The 27709-nt window shown below is 39.3% G+C and overlaps 1 protein-coding gene across 1 annotated transcript in view; it reads right to left on the reverse strand.

The window, feature by feature from the left end:
• RAB6B (RAB6B, member RAS oncogene family) overlaps positions 1 to 27709 on the reverse strand; it is a 68825-nt gene that overhangs the window by 19750 nt on the left and 21366 nt on the right. The window contains exons 2-4 of the mRNA XM_089671222.1: positions 11595 to 11653; positions 7472 to 7525; positions 1055 to 1160 (exon numbers count right to left, since the gene is read on the reverse strand). Of these exons, the coding sequence (XP_089527348.1) occupies positions 1055 to 1160; positions 7472 to 7525; positions 11595 to 11653 (219 nt within the window). The remainder of the gene's footprint in view (positions 1 to 1054; positions 1161 to 7471; positions 7526 to 11594; positions 11654 to 27709) is intronic.

A 27709-nucleotide genomic window follows, 5' to 3' on the forward strand; every position in this document is an offset into this window, starting at 1 on the left:
GGTGCTAAGTTTAGATAGATAGATTTAGTTAGTATTTTGATAGGTAAATTTAGTTGTCCCACTGTAGACAGTGTGGATGTAATTGTTGCTAGGTAAAAGCATACCTTGCACACTGTGTTGCTGTGTTATGCTAGTTAGATCTGCTCAGTTTGCTTAGCTGCGGCCAGTCTGATAGCTTTCTCTGTGTCCATAAAACTTGAGAAGTTTCTGAATGATAGGTGTGGGGCTATGCAGATGGCAGCATGAATATTGATACAGCCCCGGCCTATTCCAGAGAGAGAGGCTCTGATGGCATTCTGGGTAACTATATACTCAGTGAGCACACTCTAGTTCTAGGTCTTTCCTGTGTAGGATTGTTCCAGCTTGGGAGGAAGCATGAGGGTCTGAAAGCTGAGACCCAGGTTCTACTGAAGCTGACTGAGGGGCCATCTACTGAAGATTTGGTCTGGTATCACAGAGGAAGGATTCAATCTGTTCTTGGGCCTTGTGAGTACAGACACCCCTAAAGCATCTTAGAGAGTGTGTACTTCTTAACCTCCTCTGGTGCTAGGGAGTCAGCTGTGGGTCTGGACTAAAGGGGAAAGTGGCTGGTGTTTCGAAGAGCTTTGTCCATTTAACCTCTTACTACAAGGGACTCTGCTCAAGCTTGCTATTAATTTTACTACTGCTGCCTTAAACCTGGTCTACTGTTTGCTTCAAGCACAGACTTCATCATAGCTTATCAAAGAAACTACTTAAAGTCCTCAACTATACATAGTTCTTATTTCTGGAGTATCCCACCTAATTCCCCATCCCTATCCAAGTTCTCCAAAAATAAAAACAACAAAAAAACTTCACCCCTAGATTGGTTATTGGAGAAATGTGTGAATCAGCCTATGTGCCAGGGTATGGGGCAAAGCATTTGGGGAAGACCAGGACAGTATTCTTGCACCTCCTACAGTAGTAACACTACATAATGTAGGTCATATAATACAGATTTTACATAGTTCAGTTTATGAGTATTTTTTTAGTTTTCTACATCTATTGAGACTTGAAGGAGAGAAAACGTACTTACTTGTGATGTCATAAACTACCACAGCCACAGTAGAGTCTCGGATGTAGCTTGGGATGAGGCTACGGAACCTCTCTTGACCAGCGGTGTCCCAGAGTTGCAGTCTGACCTGAGACAAGATAATGTGTAACAAGTCACAGAAAAGACTACAGATCTTGAAAGTTGTGTTGGAAAAGCTAGTTTACTACTACTTTTAATGATCAGACCTCTCCATTTTCTTTACTTCTTGAGTCCTGTGTGTGTGTACTCAAACAAGCCCAAAGGCAGGACATAAAGCCATAGATATAGAATAGTAGCATGGCCAGGGATAGCACCTGGACTTCTCACATATCTCATTCTAGCTGATACCCTCCGGATCAGGGGCGGACTGACCATTTGGAAACTCAGGCACTGCCCGAGGGCCCAGGGTTAGTAGGGGGCCCCATGAGATGCCCCTGGTACCTTTTCCATAGGCTTTTTTGAGTTTGGGCAAGGACACAGGGGCCCCATGAGTTGTCAGTCTGTCCCTGATCAGGATCTTTTATTTTCTTTTATAAAAGTTTGCAAACAAATTATCTTTCTTCATAAATTAAAGCCAAAATTTAGTCTGCTACATTTCTTTGCTACAAATAACCCACATCAGTGTATATTATTTACTCTGTGTGAAAGTTATAGTGTCTACAAACTATGGTATATGTACAGGTTTTTGAAAATTGATCACGTCTGATGTACTAAGGGCCTATCTTATTTCTTGAAGCTCTAAAATGCCAGGACAGTACAAATACCCCCCAGATGATCCATTTTTGGAAATTAGACAATCCAAGATATTTATTAAGAGGCATGGCAAGTTTTTTCAAGTTGTAATTTTATGTTACAATTTTTTGTAAAAAGGAGAATTTAAAAAAATAATTTTTTTTACATTTTTTCTTTTTAACTTATTGTCGCCAGTGCAGTACAGCGTCATCATATGACTGGTGTTGTGGTGATCAGGGATACTGACTGCTGACAGTATATTAAAAAATAAATACATTATTTTTTATTCAATTTTTAATAATTTTTTGTTCTGTTTTGTTACAATTTCTTTTCTTTTTTTTTTACAATTTACAATCTGTTATTAGAGTAGTTCAGTATCGCCATAGTGATACTGTACTACTCTGGGGCGGTGATCATGAATTATTTTTTTTTTACACTGTAATTGCTTGTTACAGTGAGGATCACTGTAGCAGCAATTGTTTGACCTGTCATGAATGGCTTTCATTCATGACTCATTGTTTACTCTTGTGATGCCGTGATTGGCCCACAGTTATCACATGGTACAGGGTGTTGTGATTGGCCCAGGTACCATGGGATAGCTGTTGGCCAATCACAGCATCACAATATTAAGCAAGCTGTCATGAATGAATGCCATTCATGACAGTTGTGCTTACATGTTATAGACATATAAAATGTGTGTATCATAGATAAAACTATACAATGTAAATTGTATCTAATGTACTGTATATACATTCATATATGTGAAGTTGGCACACATAGCTGTCAAGACAAACTGTTATTTTATCCTTTTGATATGAAAAATTCAATTTCTTACTATGTTAAGTTATGCAAGAGGCAAATGCCTTATCTTTGTTATGTTGGGCTAACCTGTTTTTGGATAAATATGTGGAGAGTCAGAGGGGAGTTTCAGAGCAGGTTATTTGTAAATCTACCAGCATTGTAAAATTCAAGTCTGATTAGATTTGAAAGGATTTTAAATATTCATGGGGCCTTGTTTATGAGAAATAGCCTTTTTAAAGAGGTGGAGTCATACCTATGAAAGAAAGGTAAAAATGCAATAGTCCCTTAAACAATACGAGAAGCATATGGTAATAGATTTAAGGGGTCTTAAATATCCATAGTGTACTTGTTTATGGTGAAGAGAGTTTTAAAGTGGGAATTGTGTCCACCTTTGTACACGGATGTTAAAGATTGCAGTTTTGCCATAAATAAGACAAGGTGTATCTATTTAACTTTTTAATTAAAATCTATGCATGTAGCTGTTTTAGGTCAAGACGCTTAGTTTGTAACACATAAGAACAAAGATGCTCATAAAACCAATCAATCACATTGCTCAATGGGGAAAAGGTGTATATTAGGATAGGACATTTTGGCTGAACCATCAAAGCAGGATTGGGTACGTTGAAGGTTTCTGATCATTGTATGATTTCCAAATACTCTGTGGACTGTGTTCTGTGCTGAGACCCAGTAAATGGAAGCCTCTCTGGAAAACCAAGTTGCTGCTGGAAAAATTCATTTCTTGGACAGAAGAGTTTTGCATTCCATATCGGCTAGTGAACGCTTGCCTCATCAACAATGATTATAAATATCACTCCTCATCCCCGTAATATATGACAATACATGTTAGCATGTGATAACTATGATTGCTCATAGTGTTCACATGATCCCTCGACCACTCACAGCGGCTGGGTACAGCTCATTGTGATTAGCTGTGTCCACCAGACACAGGGGTCACAGGATTGTGCCACTGCGTACCCCAGGGGTTACGCAAGTGTGCACGAGCACCAGGATATACGGATACATTGCGGTGCCTAGGGAAGCTGGATGTAAATGTATTGCTGGCGGGCCACAAGTGGTTAATCTACAGAAGACTTTATTGTGGATACCCTAAATATAGTAATCTCCTGATAACAATTCAGATTCTCCCAGGTGGATACTCTTTACCTTAGCATGCCACTACTGAGAGAAAACTTTGGTCAGTAACACACCTCCTGTATTAGACCATGCAACAGAGATAACTTTAGGCATCAGCATTATTAGTCTGAAGGGAAGGGAGTATTAGATGTACTCGCAGATTTAGATACACTTACATATCAAAGCCACACTCTAGCAAACATTTTATAAGCAGTTACAGAAACAGTTTTGTTCCTTTTTGGATAAAGGTTTTATATAAATGAATAAAAGCTGTTAGGAATCTTTTGAACAATTGTAGGAACCTCTATCACTGGTAAATGTTTTGTCTTAATCCTCTAACTGCTACATCTGCAGGAAAGCTTGTTCTGTTGAAAAACAACAGACTAACTGACTAACTGGCTAGATCTCCAGGTGAAAATAATAGAAAGAAAGTCTAAAAAAGAAAACTAATGCAACCATCACATCTAAGAATTGGTAAGCTGCAATATAATTAATGTTTGCTTTGGGGTTATTAGCATTTTAAGTCCCCGTGAGGCAGGGGTCTCTTTCTTAGTAACAGCATATTGTTAAATATTTTTTTGCAAGGAATATTGCAAAAGAAATTAAATATGTCTTGGGATTTTTGCGAATGAATTTTAAGGAAGAGACAACATGTGCAGTAAGCTATAACAAGATGTAAGTCAACTTTTATGTTTACAAAACTCTAAACATAGCTGGAACCAATATAGTTAGTATGGATTCCTGCATAATTCAGTAAGACCAACAAGACGGTGAACTGTTTTGGACCTATACTATTAACTTTCAGCTTGCGGTGCCTGAGCCCTGTAGACCGTCTGTTACAACAATTTTTTTCCTCCCAGTTACAGTACAAATAGGGCAGGCCTTTTGTTATTTGGCACCCTGACTTTAGCACAGCACTCAATCCTGCCAGCTAAAGCATATGGAGGTATTACATATGCCAAGAATTCCCCTTTGTGTCAGGAAATCCTTAATTTCATTTGATGAAACAAATTAAATGATTTTATAGACTCCATTGTCTTTGGCTAAATAGATCCTTACATCAAAACGTTATAATGTCTATGTAACATTTTATTAAGCTTTCATTTATAATGTAAAGAATATCAAAATATTGTAAATACAGTAGGTATAGTTTGGGAAAGTGAAAGCTTTACATTATTGCAAATTGCAAACTGCTGGCCACGTTGAAAAAAGAAAAAAACAGAATGGGACATCTATTAATGTATTTGTGTGTATCAAATCATGTGCAATTTGCAAATAAAATGTTGGCATTCATTTTTGAGTCTCTATTGCAACCACAGTGACAGATTTAGTTTTACATGCTCATATGGCCAGCCTGACTATTTTTAGTTGTGCCCCAACATTTTAAACATTCACATACAGTGTATGTTAAGACAGAGACTAATTATTTATACAACCTGTTTACAGAAAACATAAACTGTGTCCCTAACTTGCATTAGAAAAAAAAAAAGAAGTGATAAGAACATAAGACAGTTTTGATAAATGTCCCCCATAGTGTTTAGGCAGTAGATGCCTCCTGCCATTAAGGTCACACTGCTAACGTGCTTAAGGGCAGTACAAAATCAAGCCAGTTAAAATCAAATAACTGTTGGAATATAGTGTTAGTGTATTTTGAGCAACAACTACATCCATATTCAGTAGAGATATGTTCTTTAACCAGTAGATGGCAGTGTTTATAAGTTTGTAGCTGCATCTATGGTATACTCTCTGCATAAAGTTTCCTGTTTCCTTCTTGCAGTGAAGCAGAAAAGCACATGTGGACTGTGCACTGTCTGTTCTGTAAGGCTATATACAGAATTTCTAACAATAATTAGTATTTTATCCTTGATGGTTCCAACCATGACAGCTCCCCAATTATTCCACCAATTTTGCGGTCTTTCTAGGTCTTGTTTATCATAATTGTCTCATCTCCCAAGGCATGTTTTATTATCAGTTCTACTCATTTTCCCCAAACTCACATTGGGGTTGATTTACTAAAATTGTAGAGTGCAAAATCTGGTGCAACTGTGCATGTAGCCAATCAGCATCTAACTTCAGCTTCTTCAATTAAGCTTTGACAATAAAACCTGCAAGCTGATTGGTTTTTGTGCACAGCTGCACCAGATTTTGCACTCTGCAGTTTTAGTAAATCAACTCCTTATCTATTTCCCCATTTGTTGCCTCAAGCTCTGTCTGCTTCTCCAAATGTAGCTGAAAATGGTATAAGTGCAGTATATCCATCTTGTGAATGATGCTATGAAGGTTTTCCGTTATAAAGGTTTTGAGAAATCTACCAGTAGTAAACCAAACACAACTTCACTTCTAAATTTTTCCTTTACTGCTCATCTATATGATTTTTTTTTCAGTTCATCTGATGAATGGTAATTCAATGTTATTGAAACCTATTTGGCTTGTCTACAGTAAACCAATGACCATGGTGTCATTTCAATGAGACAAGAGTAAGCTGCAGTACATACCTCAAGGGAAGTTCAGATGCAGTGGACTTCGTTGGGCAGATATTCCAGCACAGTCCCACCGCATTGCAAGGCAAAATACCTTGTCTCCTTACGTGCTCAGTTCATACCACTGCATTGTGGTGGTGTGTGGGTAGTGTTCAGGGAAAAAAATGTGGCAGGCCAGCAGGCACGGGGTCATTTAAACTTTATGAAATGTTTCTGTGCCATTTCAATACAGTTCATTAAAAAAAAGTGAACAATGGGATACACTGAGATCTGCACACTGCGCTGATCTGGCCAGATTGCATCACCCACCAGCTGTTGAACTGTAATGCAGTGGCTGGATTTAACTTACCCTTAGGCCCAGTTCACACCATAGAATCGCAGTCGAGACACATTCTGGATGCGTTTCTGCATGCACGTTTTTGATGCGTTCTGGTGTGTTTTTGATGCATTCCAGTGCAATTTTCAACTCTTTTTCTCCAACTTTAATAAGTGTGCTTTCCAGTGCATTTTTGATATGTTCATGTGTGTTCTGGTGTGTTTTTGTTGCATGTTTCCAGTACAATTCAGTGCAGAAAAAAAATGCAGCATGTTTTACCTATGTTTTCTGGAATTTACTTCACTGGTGTGAACTATGCCATTGGAAACCATATAACCTACTATCCATGCAGTTTTGATGCAGAAAAAAAATGCACTGGACTGCATGTGGTTTGAACCAGCCCTTAGGTATAATTTTTGTTAATTATGCATCTGGAGTTACACAGCTGGAAGTGGGAAAGTGATAAGGTGAAAAGACTGCTGGGCCATTGTATGTCACTAATACACAATATTGTAGGCCCCAACTCAGTTTATGGAAGGTTATTCAAATTTGATGTAGACTGCCCCCTTCAGACCTCTTTCAAACCATCTGTCTAAAATTTCTATCTTAGGGCTTGTGTAGACAGACATTAAAGTTAAACACAACCTTTTCTATTCGAACACAGCACTGCTCAAAATATGCTTTTAAATGCAAAAATATCAAGTAGAACATTCCCATCACATGTGTTCCTGGAAATGGCTTGTAGCATACGGGTGATGTAGCAACTACCAGCTGGGTATTATCACAAGTCAAAGCACATAATGCTTTGAAAGCAAAAGGCAGCATTTCACTCCTACATGATCATGAGAAATTTCTTTTTATGTATTTGTATTTATTTACCTGGCTTAAAAGAAAAGTACTGTATATATTGCTGACTTAGTAGAAGCTACATATGGAGAAGAGGCTCCAAATACTCACTGTTCTGTCCTCTAAGTACATTGTCTTTGACAGAAAGTCTATTCCAATTGTAGCCTATAGAAAAACAAAAAGAAAGTGAACTAAAGTTATAAAAGTGCTTCAGTTGTTTTATGTAAGCATACATTGATAGGTAGGGGAAATAAAAGGTCAAACTATATGTATATACTTTGTAATCAGATTTCATGGATCACTTCATCATACGTTCATCAGAGCACATGACTGATGTCAAAATACATTGATCATTGGCTTCAGTTGGTTGGCTGCAGCCACCAATCAAGGAAAATTTTCAGCATGTCTCTTTAACGGAAGTTGATCAATCAACTTTTGTCAAGCAGAGATGGCCATTCATTAATTGAAATCAGTGTATAGCCAGCTTTAGTCTCCAAGACTGAGCCAAAGACTCCCTCATTTGTGTCTCACACGCTCCCCTCCCAGATACTGCAGCTCAAAGTGGGAGAGTTTCAGCGACAGAGGAGGTGCTGTCATTCCAGAATGCAGTGGGCAGGACTGGGTTTGGCCACAAGCTACAAGCTTGTCAGTCAGCGGTGACAATACAACATTTTCTCATCCGGTTTTTGTGCAAACAGGCACCACTTATATGAGTGTGGCAACTCTACTTTGAATTCAGCAACAGTACAGCTCTGTTGCCACCCCATCACAGGAAGCTGCATTAGGTGGACTTCACTGGCGGGCTTAGCAGATATCTTTGGGACTTTGCAGAGAGACTAAAGCTGGCCATACACTGTTAGATTTTTGTACAAAAGTACATACGAAAAAGCTCATCAGTACAATCAATTATGTCATCAGAGACTTCAAGAATTTTGATTGAAATTACTTCAAAATGTGGTTTGTTTTTAATATTTTTGGAATAGAATAGAATTTCCCAAACAAAAACTACATTCACTGCTAGAATTTAACTTAATCAAGAACATTTTTTAATTCTGATCCTTCAATATTTGTTCGGCACTACGGTTGAAATCGACTGTCGAGTTGACCCTATTAGCTATAAGAAAATTAAATGAACATATAGAAAGTTAAAATATTCAAAGGATATTCTACTGGTGTATAGTTATCTTAAGTGAAAAACGTAATAATTCAAACCTGCAGCATATTATTTTTTTAACGAAAGGCCATAGTTCTACTTTAAGGTTAGGTTACGGTTCATGTGCAATCAAGGTTCATGCATATGAAGGTAAAAATTCCTTTCAGTGTGCAGCTCCCCATTCAGCCCCCCCTAATACTTACCTGAGCCCAATCTTGTTCTACCGATGTGCACGAAAGCAGCGGCTCTCCCAGGTCTCGCTCACTGTTATAAATCATAGCCAGTGAGGTGGGAGCGGAGTGGGGGAGGGACTGAGTCATGCTCTGTGTACCCCACAGACACATAGAGGTGGCTCTGGAGCGAGCACGCACACGTGCCCCCAGAGAAAGCAGCTTGCTCTGGGCGCACTTGGTAAGGGGAAAGGGCCAGAAGCGCTGGTGGGGGACTCATGAAGAGGAGGATCGGGGCTGCTCTGTGAAAAACCACTGCACACAGCAGGCAAGTATGATGGGTTTCATATTGATAAATGTTTTAATTTATGGGGTTAAACTAAGTTTTGGGGCTCAGGAGGGGGAGAGAAATCTAACATAAGACAAATATGAGGAATTCTATTGCTTATTTCTCCTACAAGGAATGGTTATTATTTAGATGTCAATACTGATGTTTTGGCTTCAATACTTTCTCAGTCAATGTCTCAGAACAATCATACAGTAGAGATAAGGAATTCTCATTTTTATCCAACTTTTATTGGCTGCATAATTGTTCTGGGCCAGAGATGAAAAAGTATTCAAGAAAGACAATTAAGCTAGCAATTTGTGTTTTCTGAAGGAGGCCAGTAATGATAGCCCCTTATTTCACTAATGGCAAGTGCAGTTTAAATTGAACCTGTGGCCAGGCTATGGACATTCCCATATTTTCATATACCTAAAAAGCAGTACACATGCTGTAAAGAAATACTAAAATCTAGAGTGGCTCTACATGGCTTAAGCCATAATGTACAAGTATGCACAGCACATTTGCAGGTTATGGCACACTTACCTACCACAGTGTCACTGTCCAGCAATGTGACAGGTGCAGGGGCAGACTGACCATTTGGAAACTTGGGCACTGCCCGAGGGCCTGGGGTCAGTAGGGGGCCCCATAAGATGCCCCTGGTACCTTTTTCATAGGCTTTTTTGAGTTTGGGCAAGGACACAGGGGCCCCATGATCCCCTAATGCCCGGGGGCCCCATGAGTTGTCAGTCTGCCCCTGGACAGGTGTAATCTTCATTGCTGCTCTGTCACCACTGTTGAAACCATTTCTGGTCTTCTGGCATCAGCATCTTTGACCATCTTGATTAGCTGGCTCAGGATGACTTATCTAACATAGGTAAGCATGCATCCTGGCACCTAAGGCATGCCAAAAATGTACACCCAGCTATACATGTGTGGCTCAGTATACTGCAGGGAAATATTGCGGGTAGGCAGAAGAGGAGTTTTTATTGCAGAAGAGACATACAGGATCTCTTTTGCAATAAAAGCCTACCTGGCAGCTATTTTTCATTTAAAGACTTTATTTCCACAGAAGTGCTGAAGTCACAACACATTTTCTTTTGCTTCCTTTTGGTAGCAGTTTGTTATCCTGCCGGCATTCCAGTCTAGACACAGAGAAGGTGCTGTGAGCCGACCAAATCCAATCTCATTAGAGAGTCTGTTGTAATCTTTAGGAATTACTCCACAGTACTTGTGACTACAGGGGTTATTTAAGAAGAAGTAAGTCAATTTTGAAAAAGTTGCTGAAATGCAGGGTATTTATGACAGAAGAGACCCTATTGATCTCTGCTGCCATAAATGCATCCTCCTGCCTGACAGCTGTGACGTACACTGAGCAGCACATGTGCAGTTCAGCGAATGTTTACATGCCCGATCTGTGCTGCGGTGATGCGACTCCCGCATGCATGTGTGGAAGTGACATCATTGCTGCCCAGCTTGTGGGTTTCCCAAGGCATCCTGTAATATCTCCAAAACAAAGTGAAGCCAATTCTAATTAAAAGCCCCTCAAAAGCTGCAGGTGCTGTTAGCTAGCTTTGTCATAGACTCCTATGAAGGCTTTGGAGACACTTTGAAGCACCAAGAAAGCAACATGGAGTATAACTTTTGAAGCAAAGCAAATGCAATGTGTAAACAGAACTGTAAGCTTACCATTTTATTCAGTGATAGGTGATTTGATTGGTATCCAGGGTGCTTTACAAAAGCATTTCTAATGCCACATTTTAAGGCTCCATTCATAAAAGCGTTTTATAAGCACAAAAAATGCTAGAACAAAAAAGCTGCATGAAAAACGCTGATTATAGCGTTTTTGTGCCAGCGTTTTTAGAAGCGTTTGGGAGCATTAGCTTTTTTTAGCATTTTTACAGCACATGTAGAAAAAAAAGCTAGAAAAATGGTGTTAAGAGCATTTTAGTAGCATTTAGGAGCGTTCAGTGTTTTTTACTGCCAAAATCTCTACAAAAAAAATTTTTTTTCTGCTCCTAAATGCTGAAGCTTGGAAAATGTTACTAGCCTAAAATAGTGTGCATGGACATAGCACTACTCTAGAAGCAGAAAACCCCCCCGCTGATAACAGCCTCTAGGAGCTTAGAAAAAGCCCTAGTGTGAATGGAGCCTAAAGCTAGCATAACCGAGCCCTTAAAGCCAAATTTTGAGTGATGACGAGACCAGCTTCTATATTACGTAGAATATACAACCTTATTACCCCATAGCAAACACAAGGAAACCTGTCACTCATCGACCACCTCCAAACAATCATTTTTTTTAAAAAGAAGAATGCTAGAAATATTGTTAAAGATTTCTTCCTACTTTTTTCAAAATATATATTGATCATAGGGCTTTTTCTTTTCTGCTAAAGCTTTTTTAAACCAGGATCTGCATTTGCTACTTAAATTTAGAAAAGTAGCATCCTTGTTATCCACTTTTATATCAGGACACTGGAAAATTCACATGCCCTGTTGAGCTTCTAGTTATATAAATGGTTATAAATCTTGAACTATACAATATTCAATGTATTGATTCTAAAAATCAGGAATTCAAAATATAGGTTACCTGATACGTGTTGTCAAAACTGTCATACATAAATCTCGTGATAAGAGACGTCTTCCCAACTGTAAGACAAGAAAAGATGAATGTTATTGTAGATGCACTGAATCTGTACCCTGCACATAGTGTGTATATAAAACATCAGCTGATTTACCAATACATGAGCCAGGTCGACACAACACATCATTTGCACACAATGTCTTGCTTAATTTATTATCATTATTACCACATGATTTCTTTATTTACTGTGAACATGTGCATGCAAAAACATCTTAAGTTTTGGAAAAAGTGTAGAGGAATTAGAACCCCTCTCAAGTTTTTATTGCTTTCCGTGTCACCACTAGGGAGCTACACCCTGTCTTTTTATTCTGTTGGGAAATAATATCAGGAAAGAAAGCGATGGAAAAGCCAAACTTTTAGAGTTGTCACCAGAACAAGGGGTGAGGGTAAATCGTCCAGTTGTCTTTTGTAAAGATTTCATCTCAATTTCTGTTGCACCTCTGGGGCAGATGTCAAGGAAAATGTTTGATGGGCCACAGCCAGCAACAATTAAGTTCAACTCAAACATCGGCCACTCATATGTTTAGTGAACACGCGAATGATAAGGGCATTCGGTGGGCTGTTTGCCCACCGCGCCCCACAATGCACTGTGCCCTGAAATTGCATTGTGATTGGCCAAAGCAATGCACCTGACCACAATTACAGTGCATGATGACAGCACAAGGGGCAGGGCCACCCGGTGATGTCAATCGGGTGACCCCCGCCCCTTGTGACAACATCACAGTATTTAAGAAATGTCAGGCAAATGCAGCTGTCAGACAGGAGTCAATGTCAGGAAAGGAGTTTTTTTCTTTTTTCGGGGCAGCAGTGGCAATGGGCATCGTGATTGATGTTGGATCTACTTCAGGGGACATTTCTTTTATTTTGCTTTTAATACAGAACTTGTCAAAGACTGTCTTCTGTCATTTTTTACACTACACTTTTTTTTTTGTGCATGAGTAATGGTACCATGTACCCCATACTCATTCACATGGGAGGGGGCCTGGATCTGGTATGCATTTTAAGAGGGGACCCCCACACCATTTTTTTATATTTTGGCATGGAGGTTCCTCTCAAAATCCATACCAGACCCGAAGAGCTTGGTATGGATGGGGGGAGCCCACGCCAATTTAAAGAAAAACAAAAAAACATTTAATTGCTGGGATTCTTTCTACATTCAGCTGTCAGTGGGGAAACCCACTGACAGCTGAAACATTAAAGAATGTTTTCACTATTAAAATACCACATGACTTGATAATATAACTCGTGGTATTTTAGTGGCTGTGCGGTATCTTACCACATACTCAGATGCGGTAAGCTACTGCTTAGTGAACTGTCCCGGTTCGAAGTTTGTGGTTGAACTTTTAGGTTAGAAAAATTTGACCGCGAACCGCACAAGAGGGTGTTCTCCTCATCACCAGTGCATACTGTACACTTCAAGGGTTAGCAAACACAGACGTTTAGGGTTTACTTCTATGATTTTGTGAAACATTTTGAACAGATACAGAATAAAAGGTTTGAGGTTGAACTGGATTTTTTGGAACAGTGTGTACTGATTTTCTGAAAAGAATATGAAGGCTACCATTGCTTCTAAATATTCTAGCTGCCTGGTTATTGTGCAGTCATTTGGCTTCAAATCTTTATAATTTACTGACTAGGGACAAGTATACAAATCAAGAAAGTCAAAGTATAGACAACACTCATCATACTTGTTATGTGTTAGTACTGAAGCCATTGAATCAACATGACACCCATTAAACTAGTATTTGAAAATCGAGAAGCCAGGAATGGCTTCTGACATGTTCCACTCTGGAAACATTTCTAAAAGATAAGATGAAGCATCTCATGTGCTGTCCATAGAGCTGACCTTGGGTTACTACAAGGTCAATAATTTGGAGTCTTTCTTCCAAATTACATTAAGAATCTAACTCGGCCTTTCAGACCATGTTTCATGTTACACCCACATTTAGGATGTAGCATTAAACATGATCCATAGCCCCCCACCCCCAATCTGCCCCTCCACCTCATATCATTTACAGAATGTGGGGGTTGTCCAACTTCTTCTCATCACCGGCTCCTGTCAAATTTGAATTTGGTGCAGCAGTGGTGCAGCACCCACACATTTGCATTATTTATTCACAGAGAGTTGTGAATGCAAAAACTACTAGTCCTATCTGCCATCGTGGCAGAGAGACGTTTGTTCTCAATGGAGCACAATGGAGCACAAGTGCAGTGATATCACTGCACTTGTAGTCCATTGATACTTCCTCCAGCTCCCTAACCAAAGGTTAGCTGAAGGAAAGGTCTGTAGAATTCCATCTGCAAACCATTGATTGTAGTTGCAATGCTTTGCAGGCTCAAATGCAAGAAAATAATAAATGCAGATTTTAATCTTTTTGACGAATGGGTGCATTTATTTTAAAAAAATGTGAAACTATCCTTTGAATAAAACAAAATTCAGTTCCCCACTTATCATCAGCAAAGCAGGGGGGATGTTGTATGCAGAGGACATCGTGGTCCCGGATCAAGGCATGATTCAAAATCATCCAATGGATAAAAATGATGAGTCTATAGATGAGTCAGCAATTATTGGTCCACAAGGGACAAAAACAACTACAACCTATCACCCCCCAGTTCAGAATCAGGGTCATAACCAACCTGGTCAATATGGGAGAAGGTCTCCAGTTAGAACGTAGAGGCATACTGAGAAATCGGGGTTATAATCAACCTGGCTAACACAGGAGGAGTGCTTCAGTTGGAATTTATAGGCATACTGGGAAACGGGTGGGAAGGGATTCTCCCCTCTCTCAGACATTATGCTGACTATAGAGACAATATTCCACTCATGAATCATAGAGGCTCTGGGCCATGAACTCAGTATGGTAGCCCCTTTTGAGATAGTCAAATGAGAAATTACAGGAATAACCCCAGGGGCGATCAGAATTATCCATCAATGAGCCACCATGAAGGAACTAGAAATAGGCCATTCTCTGGATCTTATTATTAACAGGTACAAAATAGAGCCCAAAATTGGGGTTTTCAGACCCCAAATCAATGCCAAAAAAAGAGGTGTAGAAAGAAGAGAGAAAGAAGAGAGGAACCAGAGGGGGAAGGAGAATTTGGTCCAAAAAGAAGGCAGGTGTAAAAGGAGCAAGGGTTTTTAATCGTAGCAAAGCTGTATTGACAGATGAAAAATTTGCTTTGGACCGTTGGATTTGCCCCCCCTAAAAGATTGGATAAATTCCAAACTTTTATCAACGTTCACAAGTATATTAGAAAGATTAATGTTAAAAGATATTTACTGACTAATCCTGCTAAGACGAATAGACTAATTAGTGCTTATTCGATTAGCCATTCAAATTTGAGTATTGCATCTTTAATCCCCCAGGGATATGTCCACCTTCTATTGGTATCTTTCGTTATCTTGTTTTGAAGAATTTAGAAAATGTATTTGTTGTTAAACCTAAGGTTGATAAGAGATTTCAAAATGGAATGAAACAACTTTGTGAGAATAAGGATTTGATAACCCTCCCCGCCGACAAGGGGGAGGTATTGTTATCTTGGATAAACAGAATTAATAAAATCTTGTCAGATTCAGACACATGTACACCATTAAGGAGCAATCCTACTTTTAAATATAAAAAAGATCTATCTAGGTTAATCACTAGAGGATACAATATGGGCATTCTGGAAAAAAAAAAGAAAGATCATATTTGATTACTTCTGCTCCAAAGGTGCCAATAATACTGTATATTATTTGCCTAAGGTCCATAAGGACCCGATCCATTCCCTTGGCCGCTGTCATCGGCGACATTGACATCTAGAGCAGAGAAATATGTAGATCACTATCTTCAACCTCTTGTCATTAAGATCCCATCATACATAAGAGATACTAAACATGGTATTAATATTTTGGGACAAGTACAGAACAAAGAGGAACTTCTGGTGGTTTCAGCGGATGTGTCCTCTTTGCATACTATTATTCTCATGAGTTGGGCCTGGAAGCTGTAGAATAATAATTAAATTTGAATGATACATCCCTGGTTTACAGAAAAATGTCATTATGGATTTCTTATCCTTTTCTGCTACCCACAATTATTTCTGGTTTCAAGGGCAGCATTATCTGCAGAGTAGGGGAGTTGCAAATGTATTCATGGCCAAGTGAAAGGAGGATGTCATCTAAGCCTTCCCAAACCTAATTTGGTTCTGTGACGGAGGTACATTGACGACATCCTCCTCCTGTGGGATGCCAATAGGGGCATAGTATTACAGTTTGAAGTGAATGAACATCATATTAATTTTTTGGACTTCAATATTAAGGTTGAGGATGGTTGTTTAATTACCAGTACATATTTTAAATCTACTGATAGGAATTTTTATATTCTTCTCAATAGTTGCCATAAAAAATCCTGGCTTTCATCTGTCCCCCAAGGTCAGTTCCTCCATCTTAGGAGTAACTGTTTTCGGGTGGAAGAATATATCTCTCAAGCAGGAATCCTTACGTCTCACTTTTTAGAGAAGGGATATAGTGAAACATCTTTAAATTATATGATTTCCCAAATACAAATATAGATAGAGATGCATTAGTAATGAAGAGAAATACAAATTCTAATTCATTGATGGCTAAGATATTTCCTATTCTATGGTTATCTCTTTTCTACTCAACATCATGCCATTAGCAATATTTTTAAGAGACATTGGGCAGTTTTAAAAACTGGTCGTATTCTTGGTCCTTTACTTCTGGACCGACCACAGGTTCTTTTCAGAGGTATCCCTTCTTGAGACATAAATTGACACCCAATATTTTAGATCCCCCATTGATTACTTGCTTCTTTCAGGATATGGAAGGCTTCTATCCTTGTACAATTTGTCATATTAATAAATTGGGTTGTAGGAAAGCTACGTCTTTTCAATCTAATGCTATGTTAAGATCATATTCTACACAGTTTATTGCAGTGCCCTTATGGCCTGCAATATGTGGGCTGGTGTGTACGTTTAGAAGAACATGTAGCTAACATCAAGAAGGGCTTTCCAGATCATAGTGTATCCAAGTACTATGCACAGGTACATACCAAAGACCCTTCTGGAACCCTATTTTTAGACATTAACAAATACTTACCACATTGGAGGGAAAGCTATGTAAAAAGAGAAATATATCAATTAGAAATGAAGTGGGTATATGACCTGAAAGTGTTCTCAACCCATGGGCTCAATAAAGAGTGGTATGTTATTGCATTCATCAATAATAGTTGACCCTTTTATTTGTAGGAAGGAACACATCATTTTAGAGCTAGCCTTTGTAGGGAATTTGTTTCTATGAACTTTATATTTCTGTAAAGGAAGATCACAGAAACTTACTTACAATTGTGAGTTATCTATTTGAGAAGTCATCTCGCGGACATTTGGGTAATTTTCTTTCAAAATACATTTTTTTACTGTGCAATTTTTTTATATTATTGTGTATATTATTTTCCATATTATATTTAATTTTTAATATTGCTGCTTGAATACTAGATGGTTGACCAGCAGGGGTGCTGATGTGGTTGTTCCACATGCGGTTTTAGTTGATTTCCTGTGCTCCTCCTAGTGTCTTGTTATGTAACATCTTTTATATGAAGGAAGATCACAGGAATCTATTTAAACCTCTTAATTTATATTCATGTGTCTTTTGTTATTTTACTACAAGATGGCGCGTTGTCACACATGTCTGATAACCTCATGGTTTTTATTGTAATTTTATATTAGACCACGAGATGGCGCATTGCAATTATGTCCATCAATGATTTTTTGATTGGTCGCCTGTGCTAGTTAATAGCTGGGTATTTAAAAGGATGGTGATTAGTCAGGTCCTTTCGGGCGCCTGATGTAATTTTTTTGACAAAATGTTTGTAGGGTGGAACCAAAGGTAGTGACATCACCACGTTTCCCTTGCATGTTCTCACACTTCATTGTGGGGCTTGAAGTATCTGTATACACTTATCAGCTTGTATGTTTTTAGCGTTTTACATTAATAAATCATCCTCAAGGAATTCACACTATGCGAGTCCGGTGCTCTATTTTATTATTTCCGGGATTATGAGTTGTGGTGGATCTGTTTGAAGAAATGTGAGTGCCGATTTGGATTATAGCAGAGGCAGTTTCTTCCACACAAGAGCTTTCTGACTTCTCCATGATAGTCACACATTTTTTGGTTAGCTGACATCTTAACTGGGTGCGAAGACGCTTGGTGTGTTTCATCAATTAGGAAAGTTATGATACACAGAGATCCTTTTTGATACCATTTGAAGTTTTTTTTGTTGGTGCTGGACTTTTTGATACCATTTACATTATATGCACAGACTGTTTATTTGATGATTCACTTTATTTAATTTCATTATGTGTGTTGCACATAATTTCTATTAGAGCGGCATATTAGTATTGATTGAGATATTTGAATGTACAGTATCCTGGACATTATGTGCCGTAGCTTGCATACGTATATTTATTTATTTGCTATTTGCACGGCTTCACTTTTTGGTTTTGTATATATTGTATGCTTGCTGGCCCCTTACCATGGAGATACCTTAAGCGTTGTGTTGGGCTAGTAATCTAGCCCTTTTTAATTTTGAAAGAGCAACAGCTCCTTACATATTTTGATTTTTTTGACAATAGGGAGGGAATAAGACTACAAACCATGTGGTTCTGAACATTTTTCCAATACAGTAAATTGGCTTACACTTGGAAATAACAAGAAAAGATCATAAAGTAAAAGAAAATAAAAGGAAGGGGGTTGGCAGGACACATCATCCACACATTTGTGTATCTGTTAGCAGCAATGTAATGTAAGTAGTCAATGATGAGTATGAGAGTGTATTTTCCTGAAGTTTACCCCTAAATAGGGATAAAAAAGTATCTCTAGTGTTAAAGTCATTATTGCTGTTAGAGGTGTAAATGACTGATATATGATAACAGAAGAATATATCAAGTATTTGTACACATGCTGCCTCTGAAAAAAAAAAAATCAGTTGTTTCATTTTCAAACATAAAAAAGCCCAAAATTTTAATTTTTGCATAAAAAAAAAAAAATTTCCCAGTATAGGCAACCAGTTAATTACACTGGAAACTCCCATGGTAATGATTCCCACAATTTACATAGATAATGTTACAAAAAAAAAAAAGCCCAATATGTCTACAGAAAATAAATATTTGGCGATACTCTTTCCATATCAGACTGCCAAGATTCAACTGGAAATAAAAATATGCTGAATTGTGATTTCAGTGTCACGTGACATAGTAGGAATGTGATGTGTCCAGGGGCGGACTGACAACTCATGGGGCCCCCGGGCAATAGGGGATCATGGGGCCCCTGTGTCCTTGCCCAAACTTAAAAAAGCCTATGAAAAAGGTACCAGGGGCATCTCATGGGGCCCCTACTGACCCCGGGCCCTCGGGCAGTGCCCGAGTTTCCAAATGGTCAGTCCGCCCCTGGATGTGTCATACCTAAATGTAACAGCAGGGCCATGTCACCTAATTTCATATCACCTCATTTCAATAATGATTAAGTCTAATGAAAGTCACTATAAAGGGCCTCATTTCAGACATTAATACACACATTGAAGGGGATAAGTATATAAAAAATCTTTATTCAATAGAAACCCTTATATTACACACTTACAATGCTCAAGAAATTGTTACCATGGCCAAACACGTTGAACACAACGTAATGCAACAGTAATGAAACAGTATGCAGAGGGAATACTAGGTGGCACACTGGGACGTCTATGACTACCTATCCCATTGGAACAATAAGACAATAGTCTGCAGACATGCTTTGTTCTGTTTTATTTATGTGTTCAACCTCTCTTACTTTGTAATACTGATATTGAACTGCAGCTCCTTTTTTCTGTTTGTTTAGAAGAGGCATCTCTCAAGATGGATAACCGAACTATCCTAAGCTATGTCACAGAGCAATGGAAAAACATTATTTGCTTTATTTGTAAATTTAAAAAAAAGCCATAAAAAATTTATTAAAAACCAAACTCCAACCAAACTTGTTTTTTTTTCTCTCGGATAAACCCCAAAAGGGTCATATATAAAAACTAATTTTGGCAGAGTGGGCAGCGATCTGGCAAAATCTTTATTGTGGTCTGTGCTTTTCTGTCCCGGAGAGTAATGCACATCTCATTAGTTGCATGGATGTCACAGTAACTGAAAAGAAGTCCTTTCCATTGAGGTTAAACCCAGAAATGAAAACCTGGCAGAAATGTAATGCTTCTCTACTGTATCTCAAACTAAAAAAAAAAAAAAAGTGTCTGGAGTTGTTCACAAGACATACAAACAACTGTCCTACAGAAAGAGGTTATCGTTCACCAAAGCTACCATTGTCTATTGAGTGATTTATCCATATTACAAGCAGGTTAGTAATGCATCATTTGTGTGGTTCATCTAGCAGATCTTTCCCAAAAATATGTGGACACATCATTTAGACTATCAGTAACTGTCTGAGGGTACATTCACATTAGGCGTTTTGCCATGGTGCAAATTCCAGTGGCGGGAATCTACTAATTCCTGCTACTGGATTTGACAGCTTTGAGCAGCTAGCCTGCTAGTTGCCAAACCCATACACTGTAATGACAAGACAGAAGATGGAAGCCTCTGCAGAGGTGACAGCACGCCGCTGGAGGGCTTCATTTTAAGGAAAGTCGTTCATGATGTGCTAGTATGCAGTGCACTTTAGCAAGTTATGACATCATCTTGCAGTGGATTTTTAATTAATTTTTTTTTAGGCTGCGTTTACTACCACTTTAATGCATGCTAATAGTCTTCTGGCTTTGCTTGCTGCAGCTTGGCTTTGCATGCTATTGCTGAATCTGTGATCTACTGGGACCCCAGATCTTTTTTCATTCTCGATTCCCCCAGAGATTCTCCCTCTAGCAAGTAAACTGCATTCATATTTTTAGCTTTCAAGTGCATTACTTTACATTTTTAATATGAAACCTCATCTGCCATATAGCTGCCCAGTCCTCTTTTTTACTAGATCTTCTTGTAAAGTTACTATATTCTGTTGTAAAGTTATTGCTCTCCTTAGCTTTGTAAAATCACCAAACATTGAGATTGAACTATTTATACCAACCTCTATATTGTTTATGAAAAAGTTAATCAGAACTGGTCCAAGGAAAGAGCCCTGGGGCACCTTGCTCACAACTCCAGACCATTCACTTTCTGTCTACACAACAAGAACTGTAGAGGAACCTCCCTAATGTAGCACAGATGATACAAAAAGGGTAGCAGGTTAAACTCTCCCCTGTTCAATTCAAAAATGAAAAAAAAAATTAGGCTTGGAATATACATTAACATGAGTGTCTTGACATTACCCAAATTTACCTCCAAATCCTCAGTCTCCCCAATTAGAGCATGTTACAGTATATTGTTTTTCCTGTAGTAAGAAACAGCTTTTATTACTCCCTGTGACATCATCACCAGGCTTGTAGGGCAAGGGGCAGCTGCTGGGAGGTCATTTCCTACTGACATGGTCACCCCGCGCAAGAACTACATCTCCCAGGAGGCCTTTTCCCCACATACAGTGTACTATTGTTTTTCCAACATTTTTTGTGGTGCATGTGTTATGCACACTTGCAATGCACTTTGTTGCAGAAGATTCGCAACATGCACCAGAAACTGGAGAAATGTGAATTTATTGCATGAATGTCAAATATTCTGTTCCCTTTAAACTAATATATGCAATATATTCTGCACTTCAAGGCAGAAATTAGCCTCAGATTTTGCCTGACCTGACGTTAGGAGCACAATAGATTTCTGGCCAATTAACTTTTTTTTGTACTTGCAGTGTTTTTACAATACAGAATGGAATACAATATGGGGAAATGTTCATGCATTAAAGATATGTACTGTATATATATATATATATATATATATATATATATATCCGCAACAGCTTTTTTATTTATTCATTCATTGTTTGCACAAATGTTAAAATGCACATTTTAGGCCTGATGATTACCTAAATTTCTAAAACATATACTTGAAAAGGAGAAATCCTTTTATATAAGTGCTACTGTTTATCAAACCCATATTTTCAGTAATGGTGTGGAGGCAGTAAATACAGAGTCCAGTTGCAGGAACAGAACTGGAAACACTCACAGGTTTCGGGAACAATGTAGACTGGATCAGTTCTGGTACATGCAGATGGTGGAATGCAGCCTGGCTGCTTGGCACCCAAATGGGAGGGTTCAAGGGAGGGAGGTGTGTCCCTATCCTGTCCCTACACATCTGAAATTTTTCTCTACTGTTATTTACTTTCCCCGACAGATGGGTAACCTGTCCCTATGCTACCCACTTGCAAAATGCATGCTAAACACAGGGTCTTAAACAGACTCTGCTTGATCCAAGATGAGTGCCAGAGTCACAAGGGGTAGCAGCATCCAACCAGATAACTTCCCCAGTGACCCAGGAATCCATAGAGGAACATTGCTCCTCTTGACTGCCTCTTCTCCTGCTATGCTGCTGTAGTGGATCGCCACCTGCAATGGATAAAGCAGACTGCACTTGCCTACAAACGTAGCAAAAATGTCAATGGCAGCCCCATACATCTCAGCCCACAGCGTGTTTGCAGGTTCAGGAACTGCCGAGAAATCGCATGGTCAAAAAGACCATGCAGTTTCCCTACAGCTGCGATTTTAAAAAGGTCCATGCACCTTTTTCCTGCAGGAAACTCGGGCACAGAAGCCACTTCAAATGAATAGGCTGTCGTACCCGAACAAACATGGGCCACATGGCTCTCAATAGTGTGAATCTAGGTGAATTCCTAAGTCTCAGGATTTAGGGTGCTCTACGCAGATAACTCTCTCATCAAGATGAAACATGATATTGTAACATGTGTTTGCATTGTGGATCACACTGCACACACACTACCCAAGCAAAATACTAATCATTTCAGAGTCCAGGGTTCAGCGTGTCCAGGGAGAGTGTGGTCACTGCAACCAACTCTCTATTTTAAATGAAACCTGCTCTATAGAAGTTGTATACACCACATAGAACACAATAGCAGGGAGCTTGTCTAAGTGTAAGGCTACGTTCACACTAGCGTTGTGCGCAGGCAGCAGAAAGGCGTTTGGGAAGCATTTTTACTGTTAAAAACGCTCCGCAAACACCGGACCAACACTTGCCAAATGCTATAGGTGCATTTGGCAAGAGTTGGTAAAACAGTCAAGTGTGAACGAGCCCTTAGTGGGTTGTATGGGAGAAAGGGAATCATACAGGAAAACAGTGTTCATGTTGCAATGCCCTTTAATAAAAATTCAGACACACAGAGGTAAAGGGAGGGAGAAAAAATGATAAAGCAGCACAGTGTTCTAGCAGACATCAGAAGTGAGTGGGATAGAAAAAGGCGAGAGCTACTTTCCAGGAATTTAGCAGTTAGTATATAAAGAGTAGTTAACATACATCTACGCGGAACGAATTTAGGTTACAGCTATTGCTTTCCTAAGCCACACTTAGATCGATAGCTGGAATAGGGTTACTGTGACCACAAGACAAACCATCCACAATTTTTTAATTGGCTTCCAAAAAGGGTTGTTCAGTACTGTTGTCAATTCAAAATTTTGCGACATCGCTGGAATCTGATACATGACCTTTGTATGCAGTTTAATTACCAGCGGTAACTGTAAAAACAAGATCACTATCAACTAACAAGACTAATGCAGCATGTGACGGTAATTGGTTTTTAAGTAAGGCTTTATACCACAAAAAGGCTGCTACATTTATTCTGTGCCAATTAATCTCTGCTACCAACACACCTACACAGGGTCTTCTGTGATTTATATGAATTAGTTCCCTGAAATCAGGCCTATATTAAAGGCCAGTTTGCACTAGGTGCACATGAATGATGATGCCCTTTCACACAGGCCCAGTGTCTTTGATCTCCAGCTATGGAGATGATTTATTAAAACTGCAGCAAAAGTGTAGCTACTCCACAGAATAAATCATATGGTTTTATTGGTCATTGACTGGAACAAATAGGCACTGAATGTGATTGGTTACTAAAAGCTAATCATCCATTTTTGCACCTATTTTTACAGACCCCTTCATTGTTTCCTCATTATATAGACTTAGCAGTATGTGTGAATGGCAAAATATGTTAAAGAGACCCTGTTGCCAGACTATTCATTCCAACATAAATCTTCATAGAAGTTATATGTGCATTTACAATAGGTATTTTATTCATGTTATTTATCTATAAAAGCCTCCGTTGTGTAGACTTCCAAAATCCCTGAGAGTTTTACAGGGTTCTGCCATCTTGGATGTGATGTCAGCAGCCCCAGTATACTCAGAGCTGTCACTCGTGCAGCATTCTATAGTATTCCCCTTGCATCTCCCCCAACAGCTACACAAAAGGTAACCCTAGGTTCACACCTAAGGGTTTTCCCAGTAGCTACACAAAAGGTGACCCTAGGTTCACACCTAAGTGTTTTCCGGAGTGTTTTGCAGAAATGCAGTACAGTCCATTTAACATGATTTCCTATGAGACACATGCACATCTCAGCATTTTCACAGGGTGCATTTTTTGGAAAGGGTCATGGACTTTTTTTAACACAAAAAGTAGCATTTTTGATTCTTTAGACTTCAATGGAAACGCTGCAGAAAAGCATTTTCTGCGTTTTTGATGCATTTTAAATCTGCCTAGCAACAAGAAAAATTTAAAATAAAAAAAACACAGCAAAAACAAGTCAAAACACACAAGTGCAAAATGCAATGCAGAAATGGATCAAATGCAAACTGCATAGGTGTGAACCTAGCCTGATGTAGGAAGGTGAAGGGAGGGGCAGAGATAATGAGCCAGCACAGACAGTAATTAGTCTATCCCAGAAAAAGAGAAGGCTATAATGGGCAAAGAATGGAGGGGACTGTGTTAAGGAACAGGCTCTCTTTAAAGACTAGGCTGTGAAATTTAACCCTTCATAGCCAGGCCATTTTTTGTACTACTTTAACTGGTAATTTCAGAGTCATGCGATGCTGTACCTAAACAAAATTTATATTATTTTTTTTCACAGAAATAGAGATTTCTTTTGGTGGTGTTTGATCACTACTGGATTTTTTATTTTTTGCGATATAAACAAAAAAAGACTGAAAATATATTTTAATTTCTGCTATAAGACATATACAATGAAAAAATGTTTTAAAGATCAAATTTCTTCATAAATTTGGCCAAAATGTATTCTGCTGTCTTTGATAAAAAAATCCCAATAAGTGAATATTGATTGATTTGCATGAAAGTTATAGTGCTATAAACTAAGGTATATATACTGGAATTCTTTTTATATACTATTAATGGAGGCTATCAGCGACCTATAATGGGACTATGAGAGTGCGTCAGGCAATCTGACACTAACTGACACTGACATCACCAGTGAAATGAATACAGTGATCAGTGATAATACATTAGTCATTGTAATGTCACTGGCTAGGAAACCATTAACATCTAGAGCAATCAAGGGGTTCCTAACTAGTGTGCTGCTTTTACTAAACTATCTCCAAGTTTTCAAATGAACAGGTCACTTTCACTGCACGGACCTCTGTGTTGTTTAACAACACAGAGCACTGGGCAGTGATCATACACAGCCGATCAGCAGGTCCCAGACATGAATCATTCACCGGGACTTGCTGCCAGGCTCCCACTGTGTACAATCCTGAAACCTGGAAGTAGGCAGTGGCATACCTGTGCGTTGCTTTAACTTCAGCGGCTGCCCATCTGCAGTTAATTGCGGGCGGACGGTCGTGAACTTGTTAAACTTCTGTTCCCTGAACCAATGATAGCAGAACTTAGTGTGCAGACTGGGGATGAGCTTGGTTTTGATCCGGACTCAAGTTTGCCTGAACCTGCAGGAAGCTGTAACATGATCCCAACCGGCCCAATGAATTGCAAACGGAGATTACCCACCTCACAGCTGCAGGTAACAAAGGGGTTGAGATGCCTGTGACATCATTGATCTAATATGTCAATGCAGCTGAAGTCTTCATAGATTTAGGGGTCAATATACTCGCATCCCAAGTGATAACCTTTGCTTTTTTGCACTGAGATTTTCATATTTTTTAAGCAACTGCAAAGACGTGTGCAATGTTTCTTTTTTCAGCTCTGACAATGATCATGTCATTATATGAGAGGTAGAATCTCCTACTAAACACTTATTTACAACAAATAATCAGTATCTACAGAACAGTCGAAAATAAGGATCTGCCATAGAGGTTCCAATGTTTTCTCCTTTGCATCCAGAGTTTTTCTTTATTTATTCTTGTCAATCAAACTTCAATTTCCTGCATACATTAGCCTGAGGCTAATCTATACAGTGGCAGACTGTGATTACTTCACACAGCAGTTGCCATTCTAATTATTATTCTCTTTCTCGCTCTACTTCCATCTAAGATCCCAGATTCCAACCGCCTCTCTGGCTACTATACGGAGCAACTGACGTCCATCAAACACCTTGAAGAAAAGGTAATTCTGATTTTTTTTCTTTACTTTTCCCCAGTGTCCATGTCTAGACTTCTATGTATAATTTTTCTTACTGACAGAAGCTGATCCAACTGCTTTAAAAAAAATGTTAACAGGTGTGAAATGGAGGCATCTATAAATACCTTTACAGACCTAATGCAGCTAGCCCTGGTAATGATGAAATGAGCCTCTCCCAAATCACCTCCCACACATTCCTACTAGCCATTGCGACAGCCCATCATAGTGACGAGTTAATAGGAATTGTCACGATATGGGTCTCTGCCAGTCCCAGGTATTAACTCCTTGTTCCTAATCCCTCCTGGCCATAGGAAGAGCTTCCTCCAATTAGTATTCACTCCTGTGTGCCAAAGGCCCCTAGCTGTAATTAACTCGCCCCTCCACAAAAGGTCCCAAATTCAATTAGTGTATACATCCCTAATTAGTGCCTTACTTTTGTATTAATGTATTTACCCCCCACTAATTACCCTGCCCAACCAGTCCTTTCTGTGTACAGCTACAAATTAAAATTACTGTAGTTCCATTCTCTTCATTGTCACCTGCTAATGGCCCCCCTCCGCCTCTCTTCCTGCTCAGGGGGTTTAAGAGGCCAGTGCTGGTCTCTCTTGTTGTGCCATTCTGCTGGGCAACCACTGAGGGTTTCCAGCTGGACTCTAGTGGCCCCTCGGCTCTGCCTGAGCTCCTTTGGAGGAAGGGGAATCCCAGAAGCTACATCAGCCCTGCCTGGAACGCTGTCAGCTCTGCCTGAGACTATCGCATCAGCTTTGCGTGAGTGTATGCTTCCCTTGTGCTGACTGCTTATGAACTGCCGCTTGGATTACAAATTACAAACGTTTTTTATAGAGTAGGAAACCTCCTTGTTAATTTAATTCTTTCTGTCTGAGTCCCATTGATTCTGCAGATTTTTCCTCTAGCTCAGGTCCATACTGAGGTACAGACCTTCAGCTATGGAGCTAGAGGAAGTATCAATGTACTACAAGTTTTGTGGCATCACTGCACCTGTGCTTCATTGAGAACTATAGTCCCTCTGCAGATGGGACTTGTAGTTTTTCATTCACTGATTCCACTTACTAAATGATAAGGCGGTATGGGCAGTGCTACATACAGCTACGCCGATATCAAATCTGACAAGTGCCGGTGGAGAAAAAGAAAAATGCAATGCTGGAAATAGGGGGGTGGTGCAGTTTGGGTATGGGGTGCTGTGCATACTGACCTTATTTTATGCTGCACTTTAATTAAAGCTTTATTCAGAAAGGCTTTGTAAAGTATTAGTATCAGGCTTCCTTCATACAACCGGTTTGCTGCATCCACCGGTTTCCAGCTGCAAGAATCAGCAGATTCTTTTAGCTGGAATCACAGGTGCAGGGGAATAGCAATGGCCACTCAAAATTATATATACCAATGTCAGGCTGACAGTGGGTGCCACTGTTCACGTGTAGCCACACACCACGGGGTTCTCTGGGATTAGGGACATCCAAACCTGGCCGGAGTCATCTGTCCCGAACTGCAAGTAACTACCTTGTGTGCAGTCACATGAGAACAGTGATGTTGCCTGTTTGCCTGTCATTAGTTTATA

This window comes from Staurois parvus, unplaced genomic scaffold (genome assembly GCF_062004578.1).
Source record: "Staurois parvus isolate SC_StPar_1 unplaced genomic scaffold, SC_StPar_1.0 ptg000102l, whole genome shotgun sequence".
Classification (NCBI taxonomy): Eukaryota; Metazoa; Chordata; class Amphibia; order Anura; family Ranidae; genus Staurois; species Staurois parvus.